Source organism: Alternaria ethzedia, assembly GCF_023757985.1.
Source record: "Alternaria ethzedia strain BMP 0044 chromosome Unknown scaffold_9, whole genome shotgun sequence".
Taxonomy (NCBI): Eukaryota; Fungi; Ascomycota; class Dothideomycetes; order Pleosporales; family Pleosporaceae; genus Alternaria; species Alternaria ethzedia.
This window is the reverse complement of record NW_026056202.1, coordinates 577553-602353: the sequence shown is the minus strand read 5'-3', so window position 1 is coordinate 602353 and position 24801 is coordinate 577553. Positions and strand designations below refer to the sequence as shown.

The 24801-nt window shown below is 54.4% G+C and overlaps 7 protein-coding genes across 7 annotated transcripts; 4 read left to right on the top strand and 3 right to left on the bottom strand.

Annotated features, from left to right (window-relative positions):
* Positions 1–1567: 1567 nt before the first annotated feature.
* Positions 1568–2836, top strand: J4E87_004773 (uncharacterized protein; the record flags this gene model as incomplete). Its single annotated transcript, XM_049376391.1, has 1 exon — positions 1568–2836. The coding sequence occupies one exon, from the start codon at positions 1568–1570 to the stop codon at positions 2834–2836; it is 1269 nt and encodes a 422-aa protein (XP_049233902.1).
* A 587-nt stretch (positions 2837–3423) lies between these two features.
* On the bottom strand, positions 3424–4655 carry J4E87_004772 (uncharacterized protein; the record flags this gene model as incomplete). The annotated part of the gene is made up of 2 exons (XM_049376390.1): positions 3424–4278; positions 4353–4655. The coding sequence occupies 2 exons, from the start codon at positions 4653–4655 to the stop codon at positions 3424–3426; spliced, it is 1158 nt and encodes a 385-aa protein (XP_049233901.1).
* Positions 4656–5970: 1315 nt separating this feature from the next.
* J4E87_004771 (uncharacterized protein) lies at positions 5971–13004 on the bottom strand (the record flags this gene model as incomplete). The annotated part of the gene is made up of 4 exons (XM_049376389.1): positions 5971–6033; positions 6092–11994; positions 12042–12357; positions 12411–13004. 4 exons carry the CDS (start codon positions 13002–13004, stop codon positions 5971–5973), a joined length of 6876 nt encoding a protein of 2291 aa, XP_049233900.1.
* A 1039-nt stretch (positions 13005–14043) lies between these two features.
* J4E87_004770 (uncharacterized protein) lies at positions 14044–17984 on the top strand (the record flags this gene model as incomplete). The annotated part of the gene is made up of 3 exons (XM_049376388.1): positions 14044–14086; positions 14135–17758; positions 17839–17984. 3 exons carry the CDS (start codon positions 14044–14046, stop codon positions 17982–17984), a joined length of 3813 nt encoding a protein of 1270 aa, XP_049233899.1.
* Positions 17985–18521: 537 nt separating this feature from the next.
* On the bottom strand, positions 18522–19612 carry J4E87_004769 (uncharacterized protein; the record flags this gene model as incomplete). Its single annotated transcript, XM_049376387.1, has 3 exons — positions 18522–18907; positions 18964–19228; positions 19457–19612. 3 exons carry the CDS (start codon positions 19610–19612, stop codon positions 18522–18524), a joined length of 807 nt encoding a protein of 268 aa, XP_049233898.1.
* Positions 19613–20125: 513 nt separating this feature from the next.
* J4E87_004768 (uncharacterized protein) lies at positions 20126–21988 on the top strand (the record flags this gene model as incomplete). The annotated part of the gene is made up of 1 exon (XM_049376386.1): positions 20126–21988. The coding sequence occupies one exon, from the start codon at positions 20126–20128 to the stop codon at positions 21986–21988; it is 1863 nt and encodes a 620-aa protein (XP_049233897.1).
* Positions 21989–23696: 1708 nt separating this feature from the next.
* J4E87_004767 (uncharacterized protein) lies at positions 23697–24779 on the top strand (the record flags this gene model as incomplete). The annotated part of the gene is made up of 2 exons (XM_049376385.1): positions 23697–23702; positions 23751–24779. 2 exons carry the CDS (start codon positions 23697–23699, stop codon positions 24777–24779), a joined length of 1035 nt encoding a protein of 344 aa, XP_049233896.1.
* Between the last annotated feature and the right edge of the window lie 22 nt (positions 24780–24801).

Below are 24801 nucleotides of genomic sequence, written 5' to 3'. Positions count from 1 at the left end.
TCAGTTGAAGAGACACTGAAGGACCTTACGGGATAGGCTATCGCATCAGATCATCGACCATGGCGTCAGGTGACTGACGCTACCGAGTTTCTTCCGACCTTGCTACTCCCATGAAGAACAGTCTTCTTCCTGCAAGGTAAGACTCGAACAGCAAACGGTCGCAGGTATAAGATGTTCGGAAGACATGCTAACCGCGCTTGACTAGGCTTGCCAACCTATGCAGGTGATCCAGTTTTGGTACATTGGAACGAGGAATGAGACGAATGCGAGCATCGATGAACAATCAACCATCCGTTCCACCGCGTAATGGGAAGGGCTAGAAGAACACCGCGATGACCAGAGGAAACGGCACGTGGTTGATGAGGAGGCGAAACCTGATGCCTCTGCGGCTGGGTCCTTACCAACACATGGATATGAGGGAATAGACGACGGCAACGATGAAGAAAAAGAAGATAATGGCGCACGGGTGGTGGTGTTATTTCCGACGGCATAGATGCTTTCCAGGACGGGCGGCAAGGTCAGCAGAGGAGAATAAATCGCACCTGTGGAGTACAGACATCACAAAGATGTGTGAATGTGTCCGAATACTTCTTTGCGCATCGGCACGTTCTGAAGCCGAGGATGAAGATCGGTAGAGGATGTCTCAGATTTCCAAGGCGACACCAGAAAGATGAACAGAATGGCAGCCACGAAGCACGCGTAATTTTTCCGTACGGCATGATGACATGAGATCATCGCTGTCTACCCGTTACGAATGTGCACGTTTGTAAAACAAACTAAGCACTCCACGATGTCGACTTCTTCCACCGGTTGTAACCCGGCGGTACCTGGACCGCGGCTCACCCCACGACTTGGACGATCCAACTCCACGTCGCAAGGACGTACGACATCTTAATCACTGTGCCACGAGGACCAGATATTTCTCTCTTGCACCTCTCAAAACATGCCTTTCAACATAACGATGAGTCGTTGAACAAGCATACCAAGCTTCTATTCTCCGTGAATCCTGAAGCTTGTCACCCCCCTCTCATCTTGGCGAAATGAAGAAACATTACGCCGTTCCCCACAAAACCCAGCCTAGTCGTTTCACTCCAACACCACGAACGGGCTCGAAACCGCTCACCGGGTTCGAAAGCAAGCCAAAAAGCGGGTCGACCATCTCGCTTGGACTAGCCGCCGCCCTCCGAAGGCTCCGATGACAGCACTGACAGCTCCAGATGCCGGGAACGTCGCACAAGCGACCCATCTCCCGTGTTTCTTGCTCACAGCCACTCAATATCACCGAGCTTCTCGGTAATGATCGTGAAACGGTGGGAACAATGCGGAGACTACGTGCCGCTACGCCGTCTTCTGGAATGTAGGTCTCGAACGGGTTGGAAGCGCAAGGACGTGACCCTTGGAGTACCTACTCTTACCATGAGATGATAAAAGCGCTACCTACCCACCCTCTCTATCATTCTCCATCACATTTGTGAAGTTTCAATCCTTTACTTCTCCTTGTGCTAGACCGCATTGTCACTCCTTCATCTATTTCAATCCTTACTCCCTTTATCTAGACTTCGCTTCAATGGCTCGTTACTCCTTCGCATTCGCTGCTCTAGCAGCAAGCGGTGCCTACGCTGCGCAGAGCGCAGCATACACACAGTGTGGCGGAAAGGGCTTCACCGGTGCCACCGCATGTGTCTCCGGATACCACTGTGAGGTCCAGAACGACTGGTACTCTCAGTGTGTTCCTGGTGCCGGTGCCGGTGCAGCAAGCCCTGTAGCAAGCCCTGTTCCTACAACCATGATGACTGCCACCAAGGCACCCGCTGCTAAGACCTCATCTCCAGCAGCAGTAGCTGTTGCCGCTCCCAGCAAGGCTGCCGTCGCAGCCAACGCGGCAGCCAGCTCTGGAAAGACCCAGTACGCCGGTATGAACATCGCTGGTTTCGACTTCGGATGCGACACATCCGGATCATGCAGCGGAGCCTACGTCGACCCCGGTGCGAACGGCATCGCTCAAATGCAGCACTTCACCAAGGACGACAAGCTCAACATCTACCGTCTCCCCATCGGCTGGCAGCATCTTACCGGCAACACTCTCGGTGGTAACCTCGACGCCACCGTCAGCGCTGCCTACGACAAGCTCGTCCAAGGCTGCTTGGCCACCGGCGCAGTCTGCCTTCTCGACCTCCACAACTACGCCCGTTGGAACGGCCAGATCGTCGGCCAAGGCGGCCCAACCAACGCACAATTCGCGGATGTCTGGACCAAGATCGCGACCAAGTACGCGTCCGAGAAGAACGTTGCCTTCGGCCTGATGAACGAGCCCCACGACCTCACAATGTCCACATGGGCCGACTCGTGCCAGGCCGCCGTAACCGCCATCCGCAAGGCCGGCGCCAAGTCGCAAATGATCCTCCTCCCAGGTACCGACTACACATCGGCCGGTACCTTCCCCACCGCCAGCGGCCCCTCCCTCCTCAAGGTCAAGGACGCCGACGGCACGACCGACAAGCTCATCTTCGACGTCCACCGCTACCTCGACAGCGACAACTCTGGCACCCACGCCGAGTGCACGAGCGACCACGTCGAGGACTCCTTCGTCCCCCTCGCTACCTGGCTCCGCGACAACAAGCGTCAAGCTATCTTGTCTGAGGTTGGTGGTGGCAACACTGCGTCGTGCGAGCAGGATGTCTGCGCTGCGCTCGATAGCTTGAACAAGAACAGCGATGTGTACCTTGGTTACATTGGCTGGTCGGCTGGTGCGTTTGATCAGAGCTACGTGCTTGGTTTGACGCCTAACGGCTCCACTGACCGCGAGTTGGTTACTAAGTGCTTCAGCCGCGCTTAGAGTGGTAGGCCTATAGGCTTGAGCCTTGGTGCAGGGTAGATCTCATCGTTGTTGATGCGTGATACTTTCGGTAGTCGTATTCTCTTCTTTTGTAGATCTTTACAATCAAACTTTTCTTGATACCTTCAATGGTGTCGAAACTCAAGTAAATGTTCTTGTGTCGCGTGAAGTCCTCCGTTGGGTGAAAATGGCTGAAGTTATCTGCATGATACATGGACTTCACATGAGGGTTCAGAGTAAGCGGAATAGGGCATGGTGACAAAGTTTTTTCTAAAGCAAACAAGTACATGATCCTCCATCCTGCGTCATGCATCAGAGTCAACCATCACGCCCCAGTATTCTGTTCCCGTGGGCAAGCAAACAAGCAACTAAGCAAGCAAGCAAGCAGAAGTACACGTGATGCTGCCAGGGAAATACAAGTATGACACCAACCCCTCCTCGCAGAGTAGACACACAAAGTCTCTCGTATACCAATCGTCCTACATCCAGACTCGTATATACCTCCTCCTTCCAAAGAAACTTTTGTTTCAACGAACGTGGCAGTGCTAGTCGGTGCTGTTGTATAGTGCGCGAGTATGGTGCGTAGCTCAGGTATCCTTTATGGAATCGTCTTTGACAGCGCTGTCCTTGATAGAGGCGTCCTTGACAGAATCGTCTTGAATGAAACTGTCCTTGATCGAACCGCCCTTGATAGAACCGTCCTTGAAAGAGCCGTCCTTGCCAAACTTGTCCTTGGTGGGCGTGCTCGCTGGTGACAAGTTCTCGAAGTGGTCGACGAGAGACTTGATGCTGTCGCTGGTCTTACGTCTCCTAGTCTCAGTACCGCTGAACTGGCTGGGAGTGCGTACGATATGGTTACGAATAGGCTCAAAGGCGGACTCTTTGCGCCAGGGAACGGTTGGTTGCCAAGGTGAGGGCACTTCCCGTGCGGAAGTCGCGCCGAGGAATCTCTGGAAATCCGATGGCCTCAGAGACCTGGTGCTGTTCATGGACTCGGTATCGGTCTTGTCTTCGGTAGCCTCGGGTTCCTCCGTCTCTTGAGCGCCTTCAGTCTCCTGGTCGTCTTCCTCGGACTCGTCGGACTCCTCGACCTCGATTTCCTCTACATCTTGAACTTGCTCAGGCTCCTCGATCAGGCTGACGTCCTCAACGTGTCTTGTAGCCGCCCAGTCGGTAATTTCGATCATGGAATCCGCTGGGTGCTCATTGATGGCAGAAAGCGGAAGCTCATCTAGAGACCTGTGCGGAACGTCCGCGTCGTTGAGAGTCGAGATCGAAGGTGAGATACGTGGAGTCGGGTGACCCTCGACGGTAGCCTGCGAGCTGGTCTCGGAGAAGTCCTCGTCGCTGAACTCGTCGATGTACTCTTCGTTGCGATCGCCATCCACAGCCATCGTGCTGCGGTTACTGTCCTCACTCCCGACAAGAGTATCGCCATCGCCCTATACATATTAGCAAACTTACCAGCCAGCCTCCACCCCCTCCTCAAGGCCAAGCAAAAGAAAATTCGACGTACCTCAGGAACAAAGATCCTCCCAAGCACCGTCTCCATCTTTCCCGCCAGGCCCAGCACACTCGGACAAGCAACCTTCATGACCACCTGCTTCACCTCGCCAGAACCACCCGCATACTCAATCACACGACGCTCCTCCTCCAAATTGAACGCTTGAAAAACAACGCCTTTAACGACTTCTTCGCCGCTCCACTCACCAAAGTTTACCGCATCGAATGCGAGCGTGTTGGGTCCGTCGCCGGAGCGCACGGAACGTCGGTACCCGGCTATGCGTGCTTTGCGTAGCTTGGGCACGCGGGACAGCATGAGAGAGGTCTGTTGGAGCAGGAGGTTGGAGTTAGCGTGGGGCTTGTATGTGGTGAGTATGGTTGGGACTCGCTTTGAGCATCTTCTCAGTGACACCATCGCAAAGGAAATACGCGACCGGATAGCCGGTCGAAGCGGTCGGCTTGGCGTCAGCTTGTGATGCCATCGCGTGAGGGTCGTGGTGGTTGCCTGAGGCTGGTTGATCCATTGCGATTGCGGTTGCGATCGCGTGAGTCTCGAGTGATTTTGAAGTAAAGGTAAAAGGTGTGTGGGTGAGAAAACGGAAACGAGGTGAAGAAAAGCTGGAGGTGAGAGAGCGCGTAGGGAGCTCGGACCCTTTGTGCGACGAGGAGCAGTGAGTAGTGAGAGTGAAGATGTCCGTTTGTTGTTGTTAAGACGTGCGTTTGTCGCGCCGCTCTCTGTCGACTGGGAGACGCGAAGAGGCCGATAGCGGGCGTGGGAGCTATCCTATCTCACCTTCCCTAACCATCTTCATATCTCCATTAACGTATCGAGAATATCTGTTTGTTGCCAAGACGTGCGTTTGTCGCCCCGTGTATCGGCGGAGAGGTCGATAACGCACCTTCATATCCAATAGACCGAGATAAGAAGAGAACGATTACGGTATGCGATAGCCATCTCATCTCACCTTCACTGAACATCCTTTCAATGCCTTGTGCTCACATCACCATGACAACACGTTTTCGAAATGAAAAACGATAAAAGACAGAAAACACCATTCATGATATCCTACAATGTATGCACTTCGACGATGACGGAGAAAGTAAAGAGCATTCGCGCCTCGAAACCACACCCAGTTACATCCATCCCGTCCCCAGTACAAGTTTTCGCCGAGCAATGCTTATTCTACATGAAATGCGCAGCAAAGACATACACGAACGGATATTAGAGATACCCAAAGACGATTTCCGAAGAACTCCCTTGCTTTTTCTGTATCATCATGAACCAAAAAGACTGAGAAAACGATACCAAGAAAACCCTGAGCGTTCGTCACCCTTCCTAGCCCACCATGCTCACCTCGGTTTTCCCCGTCCCACGTACGTTTATCGTTGACCCGTTGTTTTGCCAGCCAGCCCAATGAGTCGTGATCCCGCAAGCGGTCGAGAAGTCGCCGAGTGATGCGTATAGAAAAGGTATTACACCGAGAAGGAAAAGAGATGACGGCCGTGTGGTTGATCCCAAGAGATATACACTAACCGTCGGACTACGCGGGGCGTAGGAAGAACGGCGGAAGGTTGTTGGTGCCTTGGAGGTACACTCGTGCTGAAAACGTCGAGATCTTGCCACCAGCTGCCTAAGCTAGCGGTCGTGGGCTCGACTGTGCATGTGTGAAGAGTGCATTGAGAAGTCGCTCAACCTTCAAAAGAAGACGAGTCAGTATGATTGGACAGAAGAGTAATAAGAAGATTACGTACTTCAGGAGCCGCTTTGACAAACGGCAAGTCCCAGAATGTGTATGTTGGATTCTTAAGGATTTCCAACAACGTGATGATGAGTCCCCATGGGTGAGGACGATGGACCAGCAGGCGCTCCAACAACACTCGGGTGATCGTCTCTTGGATTTCCAACGCCAACGAATCGTCGTTCGGCGGTCCGAAAAGGTGTAGCAGCGTATAGCTGTAGAAGTGAGTATGCGTGTTCGGGAAGCGGAGCTGGTTCGCGATGGCGCTAATGAAGTGGAACCTGGCTTCGGGGTGGAAGTCCTTGACGAGCCTCTCAATGACCTTGGTGGCTGGGCTCTCCGCGTCAAAGATCGGTACGCTGGCTGGGCCGGTACCTAGAGACGAGATTCCGATGTATAGAGTGATCGCATGTATCAACGTTGGGTTTGCGGTCGTTGAAACGAGCTCAAAAGCTGGCGACTGAGCCTCCGCGTAGTAAACAGCTTGACACACTTTATCAACATCCTGGTTCTTAAGGTCCGAGCCCTTGAGGAGGTTGTCTATAGCACCCTTGATACCTGCATCGGAAAGTACCTGCGCGATGTCGGCACGGATAACCGGGGCTTGAAGGTCGTGCTCCAGCCGGTCGGCCTTGAGCCCAGCCGTAAACGGGTCTGGCATCTCAAGGATCGTGGAAGGGTAGGCGCTGACGATGAGATTGCGCAGTTGCGTGCAGTGCATAGGGATACTGTTGCAGAATCGGAAGTGGTTCTCGACTAGGAACTCAGGGAAGTCATGGTGGATCACCAGTAGAACCCGCAAAACACCGCGGTAGAACTGTTCAGCCATGACAGTTTCTCCAGTTGGCTTGATGAGCTTCCCGGTGAAGATCAAGAGTGTTTCCACAAGCTGAGCGTAGACGTCCCATCGCTTGTCTCCTTGGCCCTCTTCCAGCATGGCAGGCACGAAGATGCGATGAGCGACTAGTGCCAGCCAAGAGAATGTAAATCGTTGGATGTGCGAGGGTTGGATGACCAACAGAGCCCTAGCGACTGCAAGGAAGACATCGGCCTTCTGGTCTGCTAAAGCCTCTTCCTTTACCGCATCGTTTAGATGGAAAAGGATGGCAGAGAACAGGCGGAAGAAGACCTTCTGATTGAAGGCATCGCCTCGTGTGCTGTGGTGGTTGCAGAGAACGAGCACTACTACGACGAGTATTTGATCCAGGTACCTAGCCTTGCTTTCTTTGACAGCTCCGTCTTGCTCGCCCTGATAGACGACGAGATCGACGACCAGCCGACCAAGCGCATCGATTTTGACTGTCGCAATGTCTTCGTTACCGTTACCGTACGGCACGGAGTGTTCCTGCTCGTATGCAGTCACTGAAGAGTCAATGCAGGTGCGGATGAAAGCAACTGAGGACTCTTGAGTTTCCATCACTTTCTGTTGATGGAGCTGGTAGATGAAAGCGCCGACCGTCTTCTTCGGCATGGGTTCCATCTGGAGATGTACCCACTCATCGAACACATACTCAAGCTGATCCTTGTGCCCAGAGGGCGGCGGTGTAAGCATTGACTCGGTGGAGGATGCCTGCAGGTTCGCGATGACGCGCTTTCCAAGCTCAAAGGATGGGTCCTCTGCTAGCCAGGTAGTAAGAGCGTCGATTGACATGGCGAAGTCGGCACGGAACGCACTCGGGTGGTCGTTGAGTAGGAGTTCCTCCATCAAACTGGACAACATCTCTACTGCGGCGACGCGTCGTTCTTGAATGGCTTTGGCGATGGTCGTGTTAAGACGGTGCATGTCCATCAGGCTGACCTCCATGAGAGCGATCATGACCGTGGACTTGAAAATTCTGTCATCATCGTGCAGAGTCGCTAACCACATGAGTACCTGCCGCGAAGTCTGGACGGACAATTGACAGAGATGGCTCAGTAGATGCGCCATGACTTCAACCTCCAAACGACTCAAAGAGTCGGAGAAGAGGTGGTTCGTGACCTGACCTGCAATGCGGAAAGCCCACGTCTCTTTGTTGGGTCCTGCATACTCAACGCTTGTGATGAGCTGATCGAAGACTTGGTGAACAGTGCTGTTACCAGGCTGAAGTTCGCTGATGCGTTCCTCTGGTGCCTCCTTGATGACGCGAGTGAGCTCAAGGAGTAGATCCTCAACACCTCGCTGGCCGCGCTCTAGACCTGGAGCTTCCATATAGCCGTTGGGTTGTTGTTGCGCTAAGGGTGCATGGGGTGTCTGAAGACTCTGTAGGCGGGGTTGCTGTGTTGGTTGACGCGGCTCTGCCGGCGCAGCACCCGGAGTTGGGAGGTTCGGTACCGCCGCGAATTGATCTTGAAGAACGTCTGGGAGCTGACGCCCACCGTCTTGCGAGGCGTTGTTGACGTGACTAGCACCACGTGACTGTCTACCAAACTCCTCGTAGATGGCCAATTGTTCGCGATTTAGACCACCAGGCATCTGTTTGTACGGTTCAGGGATGTAGAATGCCCATGGGCTGATGTTCGCATCCTTGAAAGGCTCATTTGGACGGGAGCTGCGGAACATGCGACGGACGCGGACGGCATCCTCAATCTGCATGTCAATCTCTGCGAGAGACGACATCTCAGCAGCTTGCTCGACCGTGTTGCAGACTAGATCGAGGTTGTCGTTGACAAACATGAGGATGTGTCCCTCTGGAAGAGCTTGGTCGGGGAGGTCTCGAGCGGTGACGCGGATGTTGTTCTGAATGCTCATGCGTAATGGCTCTTTGCAGGTGACAAGAGCCAAAGCACCGGAGAGAGCCTTTACAACAGTGTGTGCCGCATTGCGCAGCTTCTCCTCATCTGGTTCCATGGCAAAGTCTTTGTTGATCAACTGCGATGTCGAGATGGCGGCAATGGTAACGGAACGCTCTACTACAGGTGCGATGATCTCTTGGATGGCTTGGTTGACAGCAGTAAGGAAGATCTTCTTCAGTGCCGCTGGAGGGACCGCACTGTTTCCAGAAGGTGGGTATTGGAGCTGGTTCGTGAAGTCGGGCAGAGCCGCGGTGATAGCCGCTGACGAGAAGCGCTCGTTGGGGCCTCGGGTGCCACGGTTCAGGCTCATAATGGAAAGATCGCCAAACGCTTCCATTCCATCAGTAACCATGGATCCCAGGAATTCCTCATCCGCGGGTGGTCGGCCTCGGATACTGTTTGTAGGATCAATGTTTTTGTGATCAAGTTCCAAGCCTTTGCAGAGAACTTCGATCTCGAACTTCTGATTGAGTTTCAGATCGGCGAAGTGGTAGAGTTCCATGAGAACTCCCAACATTTCCATGAGCCAAGGATTGGGGGGCTTGAAGATTGTAGACTTTTGGGCCTGTACAAGTACTTTGCAGGTAAAGGGAATCACAAGCAGAAGACGATCGGTGTCGTAGCCCTCATGCAACAGATCCTTGAACGAAATGTTACGGAACTTGATCGGCTGGTCGCGGGCGATTGTCAATGAGCCAAGCCAAGAGCCTAAATTCTTGAGATGGCCACGCTCTGTGGAGCCCAGCGTGGAGTCGGTATTGAGCATGCGAATGACGCTTGAGTACGTCTCACGGAGCACCTCGGCCCAGAGTGTCTTGTCGTTGAAGAGATCTAGCATATCGAGGTACAGCTGCTGGAAGTTGGGTTGCATCTTGGCACGCTCCTCGACGAGATAGTTTGCGAACCATTGGTGATGCCTTTCCTCGACGGCTTCAGTGAGGTCGTTGATCTTATCGCGCAGATTACGCTCGGAAACGTTGTTCAATACGAACAAAACCTTGTCCTGCACGTCCTCATCTGGGTCCTCGTAGAGCTCAGGGCGGAGAGGGGGGTCGACGTAGAGGCAGGAGAACTTGGGTACAGCCGGCTCCTGGTGCAGAGCTTCATCGATACCGTTACCGTTCGTCATGCCTATGCCGTTGTGACCGTCACCGTTCACTTCACCGAGCTGCTGACCTACGACTTCTTCAGCTTTAATAAAAATCTCAGTTCCTTGGAGCCCAGGGACAATGAGAAGCTGATCGCAGTAATTGGGCCACTCAGAAAGTCGGTTCGAGAAATGAATCAGAGCTTGGAGTCCAAACTTGTACATACTGTCTTCGGGTCTGTATTCCTGAACAGCTTCTAGAACCATAGCCAATCCAACCTGAAGTGCAATTCGGGACAAGAGGTTGAAGTTGATGATACCCCCGAAAAGCACAGCAGTCGTGGCTAAGGCCTCTAGAGGATATTCCCCGAAGCAGTTGTACTCGTCGAAAAGGCCATGAATCATGCACGCGAACAGTTCCTGGTCTGCGGGGTCGCGCGATTCTTTGTACTTCTTGAGTGCGGAGATGATGTCTCTGACGTCGCTATCGCCGCTGTACATGTTCTTGAAATGCTCCTGCATCTTCTTGTCGGCATCGTCTGGAAGCGAGTTTCCATTCTGCCCGTTGGCATCGATGATGTCATCCACGCCTTCGCCATAATTGATTAATCGCGGGTACGCCTGAATGCAGTTCCTTTGGAGGGGCAGCAGCTCGGGCTCGGGTAGACCACAGTCTGAGAGGAATCCAAGCAACGGGTATACTGTCTTCACTGCGAGTGGCAGATTGAGAGGTAGATGGTCGTCTCGTGCTCGTTGCATCTCTTCCGCAGCCCGCGCACTCAGAAAGTTAGTCAGGATGCGACGGAATAGAGGTCCTGCCTGGTCGAAGGTCTGTTCCAGCCATGGCTGGAGATCAAACTTGCCGCGCGCATGAGCTTGTGCAGCCAGGTCCAAGCTGATGTCAGTATTACTGCGAATCAGTTGCTCTAACCAGTTGTTCGTCTCGGCGTGCTCGAGCACCAGGGTGAGGGTCATCGAATCGGCGTTGTACGCGTCAACAAAGCGATCGGTAAGCCATTGGAAATCCTGCTTCCAAAGACCATAGAGGACAAAGTTGTAAATGGGCAGCTTCTTCTGGAAGTAAGGATCAAACAGCTGTTTCAGTGCTTGTTCCTGCAAGGCACCCCAGGGTTTCGGTACTGCCGCTGCCGCTACCAGGAACTCCGCTGTGTGTGGATTAATCACCAAGTCGGGTATGCCCATGAGCTGTGCGGTGTGATATGTCTCGGACGTCTGGAAGATCATGTTGAATAGCGCGGCGGTCGCGTCGAGCGAAACGAAGGGATGCTTGACGGCTTCTTCTGCGAATGACTTGGCGTCGTCGGAGGCGTTCTCGAATGTCTTCATCGAGTACGAAGTGCGCAACCTGGGAATCTGGGTCACGTCCAGCTCTTGCCGTGTAGAAGACAGGAAAGCGACTACAAAGTACAGCTGCGTCAAGTCGTGCTGCCATTGTCCTCCCCATAGTGTCTGTATGTCGAACTTCTCGTTGTCCTGGGCGACGGGGAGCAGCGCATTGTAGATGGCCAGAAATTGGTGGCGCTCGATGCGCAGGTGATCGCGGTCGAATGCCAAAACAACGTCCTGCCAGTCGATTCTCTGTCCGGTCCGGTGTTCGCGCAGTGCAGCTACAAAGTTCTTGGCATTGTATCCGGTGGAGAGGGCGAGGTAAAGGAGCACCGCCGCGACTTGCTGGTAGCTGATGTCGCGCGTTTCAGCTGACGCGAGCACCTCTTTGCATGCCTCCACCGTAGCTGTGCCTTGCGGACCTGCCTGTCGTACAAGCTTGACCAGCGGGTTCCGCGAGCCGTCCGTGAGCTCGACGAGTATCAGTTTCGATTCGACGATGCCGGGGATCTGTTGGTGTGTCTGCTGGTATCGCATCTGGACGGCGTACGCGAGGCTCATCTTCTTCTCTTCGTCCCACCCCTGTGGCGGATCTTGTAGGAGGCGTTCAACGAGAGCGGCGAGGTATTCGTGGCTCATGTCCTCTGGCTGGGTGGGCTGCGCAATGGCCATTAGCAGGTCGTCGCCGACGGTGGAGAGGACGGCATCGGCTAATGAGAGTTAGCGTGAGAGTCAATTGGGAGGTGAGAGAGCCCACCTTTGCTCCGGAGATCTGTCTTCCTGCAAGCGAGGGCTAGCATCGTCTTTGCGACAGAGTCAAGCTTGAAGTGGGCTATGAAGGCGGACAGGTCGAAGTCGCGGAACAGGTCGCCCTCGCTGGAGCTTATTGACTCTGCAATCTTGTCTGCCTGCTCGGGCTCCTTCCGTATCTTGTGCACCTCGGTGAGGAGGATCTGGTAGCTGCCGTTGGGGTCGGCGCTGCGGGCGCCGGTGCCGAAGATGGTGGCTGCATTGTTCTGCAGCACGCGGCGGAAGTATTTGGAAAAGACCTCCATGCCGTTGGAGTCGACCAGCTGGCGGCGCGTCAGTAAAGTACCAATGAGGCAGGGGCGATGGGATAACGAACCTTCCTGATCTGCTCGGTTTGCGTGTCCCACTTGGCGCGGTCTTTGTCGTCCTTTACGGGGCCAAACTGACTGAGCAGCAGGAATACCTGGGCGATGACAATGCGGGAGAGGTTCTGCGAGGACGCGCCGGAGGGGTTGCTGGCGGTGCTGGGGGAGCCCGTGGTGCTCGAGGTGGAGAGCGAGGGCGAGGCGCGGACAAGCTTGGAGGCTCCTCCGCCGCTACTTGACTGTGCACCGGCGCCGTTGGTAGCGGCTGCGGCGGAGGAAGCCAGGTGCTGTGCAGCGTGGGGCGCTATGGTCCTGGGTCCTCTCGAGGACAGCAGCTGGCTGGCGGGGAGCTGCTGTCCTGCGGCGGGCGGGAAGGGCGACGAAGTTATCGAGGCGGCCGACGACTTGCGGCTGCGGACCAGGCGCTGCGAGACGGACGATGGCGGCAGCGAGGGGAAGTTGGAGGCGGCAGGCGACTGGCTGGGCCGCGAGCTGCTGGGCGAGGGCGTGCTGGAGTTGCGCTGGTCGTGGGCAATTGCGGTCGAGATGGGCGAGGGACGTGTGCTTTGGTTTGGTCTCGGGCCCCAGGGGTGTTGCTGGCTCATCGAAAGCGTCTTTCCATGAGTAGCGCGTGGCAGGCGGGGGAGGGGTGGTGGTGATGGCGTGGGCGTGGTGATAGACTGGATGGATGTTCACCCTCGCCCGTGTAGGAAAGCGATGTTCTTGGCAGAGTTTAGTAGACCTGACACGTTTGATAGACAACTCGACCACGAAACATTGGAATGGCAGTCTATCGATTAGCTACTGAGACTCTACTGATCAAAGACATTTAATTGCCATCACACCACTATTGCGCTCATTCCGACGATGAAGCTGTTCATGACGCTCCAGGCTACCTGCTGCTGATACCCCACACTCCGCCTAACGACATGACTGTGTCCATCCTGTCCAATTCCCATGCCACATTCCTCCCTCATCGGCGAGGGTACCCTGACTTTGACGTATTTTATCACATGACTTGGAGATTGTCAATGGTTCCTCCAAGGTTGTCATTGATGCAGTCTGGGCATCCTCAGCGAACTGCAGCTGCACGACTTCCAGCCCACAACAGTGTAGACGACAGGCACGATGCATACTCTGCATGCAGCACACAACAGCTTAACACAACTGAGCATGCACTTTGCTAAAGTATGTTTCTCGGAGACATTGAGCTGATGCCCGACGCAGCCCCTTGCCCCGGCTTGCTTGTTTGCAGTATGACGATGGTTCTAACACGGCCACGCGATGCATTAGTCCGCGCGAACACATCAAGAAAGGCAGCACAAGAAAAGAATATTCCCAATAACAAGCCGAAGTATCAATAGGGGTGATAGGCTGACCTGCACGCCGTGGTTCGTCATAGTGCTGGGGTTAGCGCTCCTAGGTACCCCTCGGCGCTCGCGTCGCCTAGGTGATGTTGCTGGCCGTCAACACAGCTGTACACCGCCAGCACATCCTGGTTTACCGTCAACACCTGGCTCAGTCGCTCGACTGCATATCCGATATCCCCATATTCTTCCCCCACCCACATGCGAGCATTCGCTTTCTCGCTCAATCTGCCCGCCCCCTCAATTTCCCTTCGCTGAAGCAGTAAACACACGCGCCATGGGTGGTGCAGCGACGGAGCCGCCTTCGGTCTCCCTATCGTGTATGTGAATTGCCTACTCCTTTACTTCACCCATACTGACGATTGCAGTCGCCAACAATTTCTGGGGCAAAGATGACGCCGGCGTCGGTCCTATGCTCGACCGCATGCATGCGGCCAAGGTCACCAACGACGAACTCAAGAACTTCTACGCAGCCCGCTCAGCAATTGAAGAGGAATACTCGCGGAAACTCCTAAACCTATCGCGCAAGCCCCTGGGATCCTGCGAAACCGGCACCCTGCGACTGTCGTGCGATGTCATCCGAGCCGAGGTCGAGTCCATGGGCAAGGCGCACCAGAGCATAGCACAGCAGATGAAGACAGAGCTAGAAGAGCCACTAGCCGCTTTCGCTGGTGGAATGAAGGAGCGCAGGAAGATCGTACAGAACGGCATTGAGAAGCTGCTCAAGCTGAAGATGCAGCAGACGTCGACTGTCAACAAGGCACGCGACCGGTACGAGCAGGACTGTCTCAAGATCAAGGGTTTCCTAGCGCAGGCGCACATGGTCATGGGACACGAGGAGCGGAAGAACAAGGCAAAGCTCGAGAAGACACAAATCAATCTGGCGACGACCAGCAGCGAATACGAGGCCGCAGTCAAGGTGCTCGAGGAGACCACCGGCAGATGGAACAGGGACTGGAAAGCCGCCTGCGACAAGTTCCAGGATCTCGAAGAGGAGCGCATCGATTACACAAAGAGCAGTCTCTGGAACTTCGCCAACATTGCCTCCACAGTATGCGTCAGCGACGATGCCGGATGCGAGAAGATGCGCCTGTCCCTCGAGGATTGCGACGTAGAGAAGGACATCAGCGGCTTCATCAAGGAGTCCGGCACTGGCCAGGAGATCCCCGACCCTCCCAAGTTCATCAACTTCTGCAGAGGAGACGCCGAGACCTCATCGCAGGTTGACGAGGACGAGAACTACTCAGTCGCCCAGTTTGCTAGGACCTTGAACCCATCCTACCGCGCTTCATCACCAGCGCCATCTACATTCTCCTCGCATCACGATCCGAACAACCCACTGGTACGAGAGCTAGGTCTCCCACAAGAAACACGCCCGATCGCTCCTGACGATCTACTACCGCGACAGTCCTTGGACCGACCACCACAGCGTCAGTCTATAGATATGCCTCGACAATCTGTGGAATCATTCAGACAGCCAGTGGAACCACCGCCTCCACTTATGGATGAACCCCGCAGGCGTGGAGAGTCTCCCCACCAACAGGCAGAATCTCCCCGACAGTATGCACAATCAACTCGGTCGCGTGCCCAATCCCGATCAAATGGGGACTACCAGCATCAGCAGGTCGAGCCGCTGAGACAACGTGCAGAACAGCCTCAACCGCACGTGCAGCCTTTGAGACAACATACAGACCCGCCAAGACAGCAGCAGCAGCACATCGAGCCTTTGAGACAACATACAGACCCACCAAGACAGCAGCAGCAGCACATCGAGCCTTTGAGACAACATACAGACCCACCAAGACAGCAGCAGCAGCACATCGAGCCTCTAAGACAACAACACCACATTGAACCTCTGCGACAACATGTGGAGCCACCAAGGCAACCAGAGCCACAGCAAGCCCCTCCATCCCCACAAGTTGCGCGCGCAGTACAGCCAGATCCTCGATTGGTTCAGGCACAGCAACAAGCTCGTCAACAATACCAGCAGAGTCAAGTCCCACACAACGACTATCCTTCGGATGGTATGACACAGTTCTGCCGCATCGATGCGCCGTCTGATCGCAGCTCGATCCCAAGTCCCGCTCGACCTGCCAGTAGGGATTCACAGAGCGATTACTCCAACCCCACGTCTTTCTCTAGCATCGAGCCTCCAAGTGGTTCAGCATCTCCTGGCAAGCCAATGCCACAGTCACCGTTGCCTGAACCTAGTCCGATTGAAGAGGGTTCAGTGGCAAAGAAGAGGGGCTTCTTCAACAGCCCCTTCGCACGGAGAAAGAGCAAGCACGAAGTCGAGACTCCGGCAGCTCTTACTCCTGCCAATCGCAATCGCAACACATGGGCACCTCCCGCGCGCAGGAACACGGAGGAGAACACCAGCCCCACCAAGAGTTTTGCTACTAGAGCTACTCCTCGCAATGCTATACAGAGTCGCGCTCCCTCGCCCAGCCCTGAACCAGCTGATCCTCGTGCCAACTTCCAGCTCAACGTGGGTAACAACGTTTTCGACGTGGCCTCGCCGGATAAGAAGAAACAACAACAGCAGGAAGAGTCGCAAGAGGATCTTGATCCAATTGCGCAGGCCCTTGAGGAGCTAAGAGGTGTCACTAAGCAGACGTCTGTTCGTCAGCAGCCAGATGATCGCAAGCAGGCTTCTTCTCGCCAGACTGCTGATCGTTACCATGGTCTCGCAACGCCTGCTCCGGGTACACCTGCTGTCGGGTCGAAGTTGGCAGGTGGTGCACCTACTCCTCTTTCTAACGTTGACTTGAGCGCTGCAAAGCGAGGCACACCTCCACCAACATACGAGCAGCCAAAACGCGAGCAGCCGCCTCCCCAGCCTCGTGAGCAGCCGCGCGAACAACCACCTATGTCTCACCTGGGTGCTCCTAAGCCAGCGCATACTTCGCGCGCTATGCAGAAGACGACTCAGATGTATGTCAATCAGAAGGTGAGCATGTTCAACGGAAGTCAGGCGTCTCGATCCTCCAGCCGCAGCCCTACAAAGCAAGAGCCCCCACGTGTTGCATCTCCAGCGCAGCCACCTCGAGCTATCAGTCCTCGACCAACCCTCAATACATCCCAGAACTCATATCGCTCATCTGGGGGGCAATCACAGCCATCATCGCCTTCGACATACCAACCTGCGCAACGACAGCAACCACCGGCATCGCAGCCCGCACCAAGAGCGCAACCCGCTCCACGTCAACAACCTGTAGCTCAGCCTGCACAACGGCCGCAACCTGCACAACAACCAACGCCACGACCGGCATCGAGGCTACAGCAACAGCAGCAGCAACAACAGCAGCAGCAGCAAAGGCCTCAACAACAAGCCCCTCCCGCAAATTCGTTCAGCCGGACCGCATCGCCCAACCCATATGCGGCATCAAATGCTGGGGGCAGGCCTAGAGCACAGACAGCTACTGCCGCCGCACAAGCATACGGTACACCTGTAGGACGTAACTCGTACTCCTCGAACCGTGGCCCATCCCCCAGTGTCAACCCCACCCCACGAACTGCCTCGCCCCTTCCACCACAACAGCCCCCTCAACCAGCCTACGCGCAATCGCAATCGCGCCCAGCATCTCGAGCAGCCCCCGTCTCGCGAGCCGCAAGCCCCAACCCACAATTCCGCCAATCCCAAGAACGACCCGGCAGTTCCCACAGCGGCATGGCTCTCGCACTCTCCACCGCAGGCAGCGAGCGCGGCGACGGCAGCGTCTACGGCGGAAGCCAGTACGGAGGCAGCGTACGTGGTAGACCCGGTACTGCTTCTTCCGCCCGGCCCACGACAGCCAGTTCAGCTCGACCAGGCACGGCTAGTACCGCCCGCCCGCAAAGCTCCTACATGGGCGGCGGCAGCGCAGGAAGCGAATTCGGCTTCAGCGGCGGGTCTGGTGCTGGTTCCGTGAGAGCGGAGTCCAGAGCTAGAAGCAAGAGTTTGGCTGAACCGAAGAACTATAACAGCCAGGGCAGGGTTATTTTGAACTACTGTAAGTTTTACCATTCATGTTGATGATGAAGGACGTCGGCTAACGGATCATGACAGCACGTGCGATGTACTCGTATGCAGCGCAGATCCCAGAGGAACTGGGCTTCCAGAAGGGCGATATCCTTGCTGTGCTTAGGTTGCAGGATGATGGGTGGTGGGAGGCTGAGCCTGTGGGGAATACGGGTCGACCTGGTCTTGTGCCGTCGAACTATCTGCAGCCGTGTTGAGTCATGCGACTACCTGGGTTGACGAGGTTCGAGGAAAGGAAAGGATGGATGGAAGGTTCTTGATGGTTTCGACCAATGTCTTTTTTGGTTCTGATCTAGCGATTTTGCTTGCACATACCCTCGTTCTATCGTTTGGCGTTTGCGGGATGGATCTTTTGCAGGGACGAGCGAACGAACGAATGCGGATGCGAGATGAATGGGAGGAAAATGAGATGGAATGGAACGGGCATATATAGCCAAACGTACATAGCACTCGACCGTACAACGAACAGAATGAGAAACTTGTACATGCCACTCTTGACACACACTTCCATTTGCTTCAAGAGAAAGTATGAGCTTGTGATCACTACACAGTGGTAAAAGATATGGCTCCGAGTCAGGTTGAAAGCGGACTGTGTAAAAATGAAGTTTGGGTATCTACTCAACTGAACGCCTGTCATGCTCGCTTGCTTGTTTCCCACAATATGCAATCCATCCATACGCCATATCTCATGCCTCCACTTCTTGCATATCCTCTCTCCTCCCACTGACATCCCCCTACTCATAGGTATTCTCATACGGATCCGCATCATCAATATCCTCATCCTCGCCATTATCAAAATACTGCTCCGCATTGTAATCATCATCGCTTTCCTCTGAATCCGTACTGGCGGCGCTCCAATTATCCTCTTCATCAACCGCATCGGGTTTCTCCTCGTCGATCTCGTCGTCTTCGGCTTCGGCGTCGTCGTCGTCTTCTTCGGCGCGCGCTTCGGCTTCGTTGGTGCGCTCTTGTTCGGATTTTATGAGGCGCTCGATTTGGGAGACGCTGCTTACTTTTGTTACGGCGAGGGTGCGGCGTGCGGGCTTTTTGGCGTTGGAGGTCGAGGTGCTGGTTGTGCCGGTGAGGGTTGTGCGGAGTTCGGTGGGGAAGAGGTCGACGACTGCGTGGTGTGTTAGTCCTATGGTTGCTGAACAGCGAGTGTGCAGAGAGACTTGCCGTATGGTCGCGCGTCTAGCTTTGGGAGGCGCCGGCGCACTTTTAGGTATTTCGCGGAGTAGGTCTGGTTGCCGGTGAAAGGATCGAAGAGGGAGGCTTCGGTGGGGGCAGGCTCGTTGGCCTTGCGCTTCAGGCCGTTTTTCATGCCGTCGTTGAGGATCGTGTAGAAGGGGCCTTCGTGGATGCGGTCCCGGACTGCGAGGTGGTGCTTTACCATGGCTAGCTCATCGTCGGTTGGTGGAGGCGCTTGGGGAGGTGGTGCTTCCTGTGTGTGGCTTAGTGGGTGAATCAAGGATGCGCTCTTGAGTGTCGTGCTGGTGGACTGCTGCGACTGCGACTGCGGATGCGACTGCGATTGGCGAGGCATGATAATTGCGACAACATTATATAGACATGCGCAGTGCTAGTAGACATGCGCGATGCCATAGAAAACATGCGCAGAGCAGTCGCGATACGGCAGATGGGTATGCGACGGAGAAAGGGAGATGCTCACTGGAAAGCGCTCGGCAGGGCCCTTCTGGATGTCGAGGCCAGTAAGATCCCAGTTGAGCTCCGTTCCCGCAATCGTCACGGTTCCTCGCGCGGGATTGAAGGCACCTCCGCGCGAACCTCCGCGCCCACCACCTCGTCCTCCTCTTGCTGGCGGCATGTCAAGTTTCTTGTGTTATACGAGTCGCTTTGCTTACTATGATTTTTCTTTTACGGCAGGTCGATCAGGCGTCGTCGAGGGAGACTTTGAGGAGAGTTGTGGAGTCAGAAATTATTTCGGTGCAGTTGCGACCGGCTTGCTAGGCTGAGCTCGAGGGTGGGGTCCCAATAGCGAACTTGCACCCGCAGCCCCGCCACCTCTACCCTAAACCCCGGTATTCAAGTGCACGACAATAGGAACGTTCGGAGCGATACCAAGTCATCTACAGCCCAGAACTAGATGCATATCGAGTTATAGCGACCCAGCTTGAGGTACAGTCGCAGTCCAAGCAGTCAGCACTCGCCGCCATCACCGCGCATCAGGCTACAGGGAACGCGTGCATCCGTTACGCGCAATCACATGAGCGGCCTAGAACCTTCTCTTACACTATAACCGCCACGCTCGAGCCAGGACTACCATCGAGAACGTCGACAGTCCAACTTCTCCAAGATACACTACATCCAGACCCTCAAAATGGCCGCATCGACTGCTACGCTCAGCGAGCTGTCAGAGCATCTACAAAAGGTCGACCAGGATCCTACCACTCCGCTCGATACAGATCTACTTGAGCGATGCGAGCTCTCCACCAATACGCCAGAATACCGTAGCCAAATATGGAAAGAGACGAGACCGCTCTTTCTGCAGATGGCGGCGTTACTACCAACGCTTCAACAAGATCCCACGCCACTCACCCACTTCATCATCAAGCTGGCGGAACCATATCGATTTGACGATATTAAAGACATTGATTTCGAGATCGGTCTTGATCTGAAGGCTACTCCATTTCACAGTCTCATCCTTACTTTGCTCGAGAAGGCCACCACAAGTAGCACCGATGCTCAAGCACTTGCGAATCGGCCAGCGGTCATACTGGCCGTCGTCCGTCTGTGGTTATGCACCCAAGATGCTGGAGTCGCTACTAAAGCCGAAGAGCTTCTTACTTCCTTGTTAGAAGTGTCGAAGAATGAGCCCGTATCGATAGATGGCAAGTCGTCGCTACATACATATGGCACTGGTCCTATGTGGAGGCGTCTATTCAGCGACAGAGACATTAGTTCACTGTACTACCATTACACATCTCTGAAGGACCTCACATCGCCACCTCAGCCACTTCTGAACAAGCGTGACAAGACCATTTCACAGGCTAGACTACTGTCATGGCTACCGCGCGTCGCCGCTATGGACTGGAATGCCGTCACTTCCTCGTACGGTCTGGAAGCTGAAAAGGAAGTCGGACTTAAGGAAGGCCAAGGCTTGCTGCACTACGCTGCACTAAAGATGGTCGACACGGAAGATGATATGCTCATGCATATGACCCTGCTCCAATTCTACAGCACATTGATCACCACGGTCAAAGCAAAGCCCCACCTCTCACACTACGACTCAAGTCTTGCTCTGGATTTCCTCATAGAAGAAGGCGTACACAAAGGCATCGTCGACTTCCATACCTCAAACAACCCCAGCCTTGACCACTCTTTCTTGAGCAGTCGGACAGCTCAGTATATCAGCGACTACGCATCGCATTACCCAGAGAACTTTGAGAAAAGCAGCGAGATGCCCACTATCCGGAATTACGTACACCGCAACATTCGCAAGTGCGAAGCAAGCGACCTGAACATTATTGCTTCAATGCCTCGATCAACGCTTATACCGCAAAAAGCTTCAGGACCATCCTGGGATGATTGTGTCATTACCGACATGCCAATAACGCGGACGAATCAAGATGCGCTCAAGACACTTGCAACCATCTTCCACGGTCCCACAAAAGAAGAGATTACTTTCCCACAAACCGAAACTATAGGTTCAGACAGCAAACGCACACAGACCGAAGCAGCATACGCCCGCCTCCTCACCGCCCTCTTCTACATGAAAAAGCCAAACATGTTCGCCGACATAACCACACACATGGAAACCATCGCCATGAAAGAAAATGCCCTCGCAGCCTTGACCCTTGTCGGCGCCCTCATCACATCAACTTGGTCCACCGAGCCACTCCCCAACATCCCCGCAAACGATCCAACCTACGCCCGTCTCAACGCCTTTTCCAAATCCGGTATCGATCTTATTCTGGACCCTACTATTAGCGGTGGCGTCCTCCCTTCACTGCTCAAGCCAGCGACGACCTTTTCCAACCTCGTTGGTGGACGCGGCGATGCGGAGAACGCGGCGTATATCGTTGCGACGGCGAAGTTTGAGGTGCTGAAAACACTGGGTAGGAAGTTGGAGCAGGATGGTGGGAGGCAGGATGTGCTGGCTATGGTGAGGAGGAGGGTTGGTGATGGGGTTTGGGGCGATAGCGGGAATGTGGGGAGTCGGATCGGGACGCTAGAAATGTAAGAGTGGGGTGTCTGTAGGTTGTTGCGCAAGGAACACGTTTGAGGTCACATAGCAATTAAAATTCTCGAGATCAGTATCTACAACTTAACGACTTCCATGGCTATAGACCATCACATCGCGATAAATCAAAATGAAACCCCCGCTTTGACCATACTCTGGACCCTTGAATGTCTCTGGTACGTCCTAAATCTACTTTTGCGAATGATTACACCCCCAAAATGATGATTGGGTCCAAGTTCCTCTTCACGATCGCTACCAGCAAGAGTCGCCCACACACCGAGACCGATTACAGTGGCACGAGAATCTCACAGGAGGCCTGCATGCTACTTGACATGACCACTATTTTAGGCTGTCAGACATGCAGGTGGCAATTCAAGCCATCTTGAAGTTTATCTCAGCAAGCCTGACAAGGAAGGCGCACTCCACAAGACCGAACAAAAGCTTGGTTCTCGCTTCTATTACCGCCAGAAGCTAGTTAAGCTTTGTGGCTGGATAAGCTTAGGATGATCTGCTGCCGCGCGTCCGTCCTTCGTGATTGTTGCATCACTTTGACTGCCTTGGGGCTGTCGCATGATCGTTGCGAGAGATCTTGCAGTCGGAGAAAGCCTATGAGCATAGTTCATGAATCATCAGCGGCACATACAGTATAGCAGTGCGAAAAGTATCATGAACAGCGGTTATGGACAAGCTCGAGCGATGCCAGTGTCGTGAAACGCTCAAGTTCACGAGAACTTCGCACTCAACACCGGACCGGCCTTCCAAGATCGAGATACTCTGGTACACGATAAGGAATAAGCTAACAATGTACTAGCTATACCGTAATGGCATGCCATGGAGCTGGGCCGCCGCATCGGGGGTCATCTGCCCGGCCCGGAAGTGGAGCGTTATGGACCACAGCGTGCACTCCTTGCCCGAAGCAAAGGAACATCGATATCGGATCTTACATCAGTACTCATAGTGCATTCGCCATCGTCATTTCTTCGCTGCTGACCTCAGCAGGTGCGGAGTGATGGGGTATACCTTCTCTCTTCCTGAGCAACAACAGCTGCAACCACACACTTTCCATCTAATCCCATCACAAGTTCATCCTCTCAACTCATCGATCTTGCAAGCAATCCACACCCATGCTACTGGCCCGCTTTGAAGACACGCCTAGATCTGAGGTTCGCCTCGATCACGGTTGCGGAAAACATTGACAGTCACTGACACCGCTTGCGTCGTGGCTACTCGACACAGGTGAGTAGCTCTTTGAACCCACAACCGCGTTATCCACGCTTGCTAACGACATTACCTTCAGGAATTGTGTAGGCGACCATCACTGGAGACAACTCCAGTCTGAGTCTTCACTTACGCACTCGTCGCCGACAAAGCTTCATCACATCACCTGCGCACCAAACAATCATGGTGTTGCCTGATGAGCTCCTTTCTTTCCTCGGGTGGGATCATTCAGATGCATCATTCAGCAATGGTCCCTACCACATCACTCTTGAAGAAAAGCTCTTGAATCTCCGCCGGATTGCATACGCGTGCTACTTCCAGGAGCTTCGGAACAACCAGCCCGTTACCCAGCAATTCCAGAGAGCATACGGGCTTTTAGCACAGGACGCTTTCTCTGTTGTCAATCGCGCGACTGCTTTGGCAGCTATTGTGAACACTGCTTGGCCTGCGGGCTCATGGACTCCTATCGCTCCCAATCGGATGTATCTCCATGTACGTTTGCATGGTCGAGTCTGTGCCATCCAACGGAAAGAAAGCTGATCAGAGATACCAGACACCAAAAGGATGCCCCAAGCAGAACATCACCCAACGTGCATTCATCAGGGTGAACCAGGCCAAGAAACCTGTCTCAACAGTGACATTGATCGGGCAACATGGCCAAGAAGAGTTTGACCTCCGCGACCCCTCACAGCTATACAAGCTCTTCGACGCGGTGGTAGACAGCGAATTCATCTTCGCGCTGAAGGAGCAACTTCGCTTCCAAGATGCTCTCCAGCAGACAGTGGAACCTCCACCACAGTCGGCAGCCCATGCTCATCCGGCTGTGCCCTCCATCATCGGGCAAAACCAGCATACTTGGAACAACCAAGTTCAGCCTCCCGCCCACGCACTTGTCATCAGCAATAGCCAAGTCCGACCTCACGCCCGCGTACTCGCTATCAAGAATGGACCAAAGGAAGTGACGAAAAAGCCCTCCCGAAGGAGGTTGATGACGCAAACCTCATCCAAGACCAACCCATGTCGCATGCGCTACCAGCTCCTCCCTTACTCCGCAATCCCCTTCCACCTCATCACCTGGCCACGAAGCGAATCCGTGGTCCCACCTTCAGACCTCGCAGAAAGTTCCGCCCTGCAAGATTTCATCACCGTAGACGGCGAAGCAGGCTGCGAGCACGACGAGATGCTGCTCTTCTACCTGATGGGACTAGCGATGGAGCGCCTCCAGCAAGAAGGCTTCGCTCTGTTAGCTCATGAGGTGTGCGACCTCCGAATCCGGTTGTCGCGGAGTAGACGCGGAGTCGATCCGCCTTTTGGTCCTACTTCAGGACGACTTCTCGCGGTGGAGCCACACGGGCTGGATGATAAGATACATATCATCTGTCGTGGAGACGTCGAGGATAGGATCAGGATGTGGGTGGTGAATGAAGACCAGGGCCAACAGAGCTGCATCATTCGCATTGAGAAGCGTTCCGAGAATGCGTCGCGGACGCTTTCGAGTCTGGGGAAGAGGGAGGTATCGTCGTCGCCGAGGGTGTACTGCGATATTGCGCCCAAGAAAGTGAAGGTGGAATGATGCGGAAGGGGTCGTAAGTGGC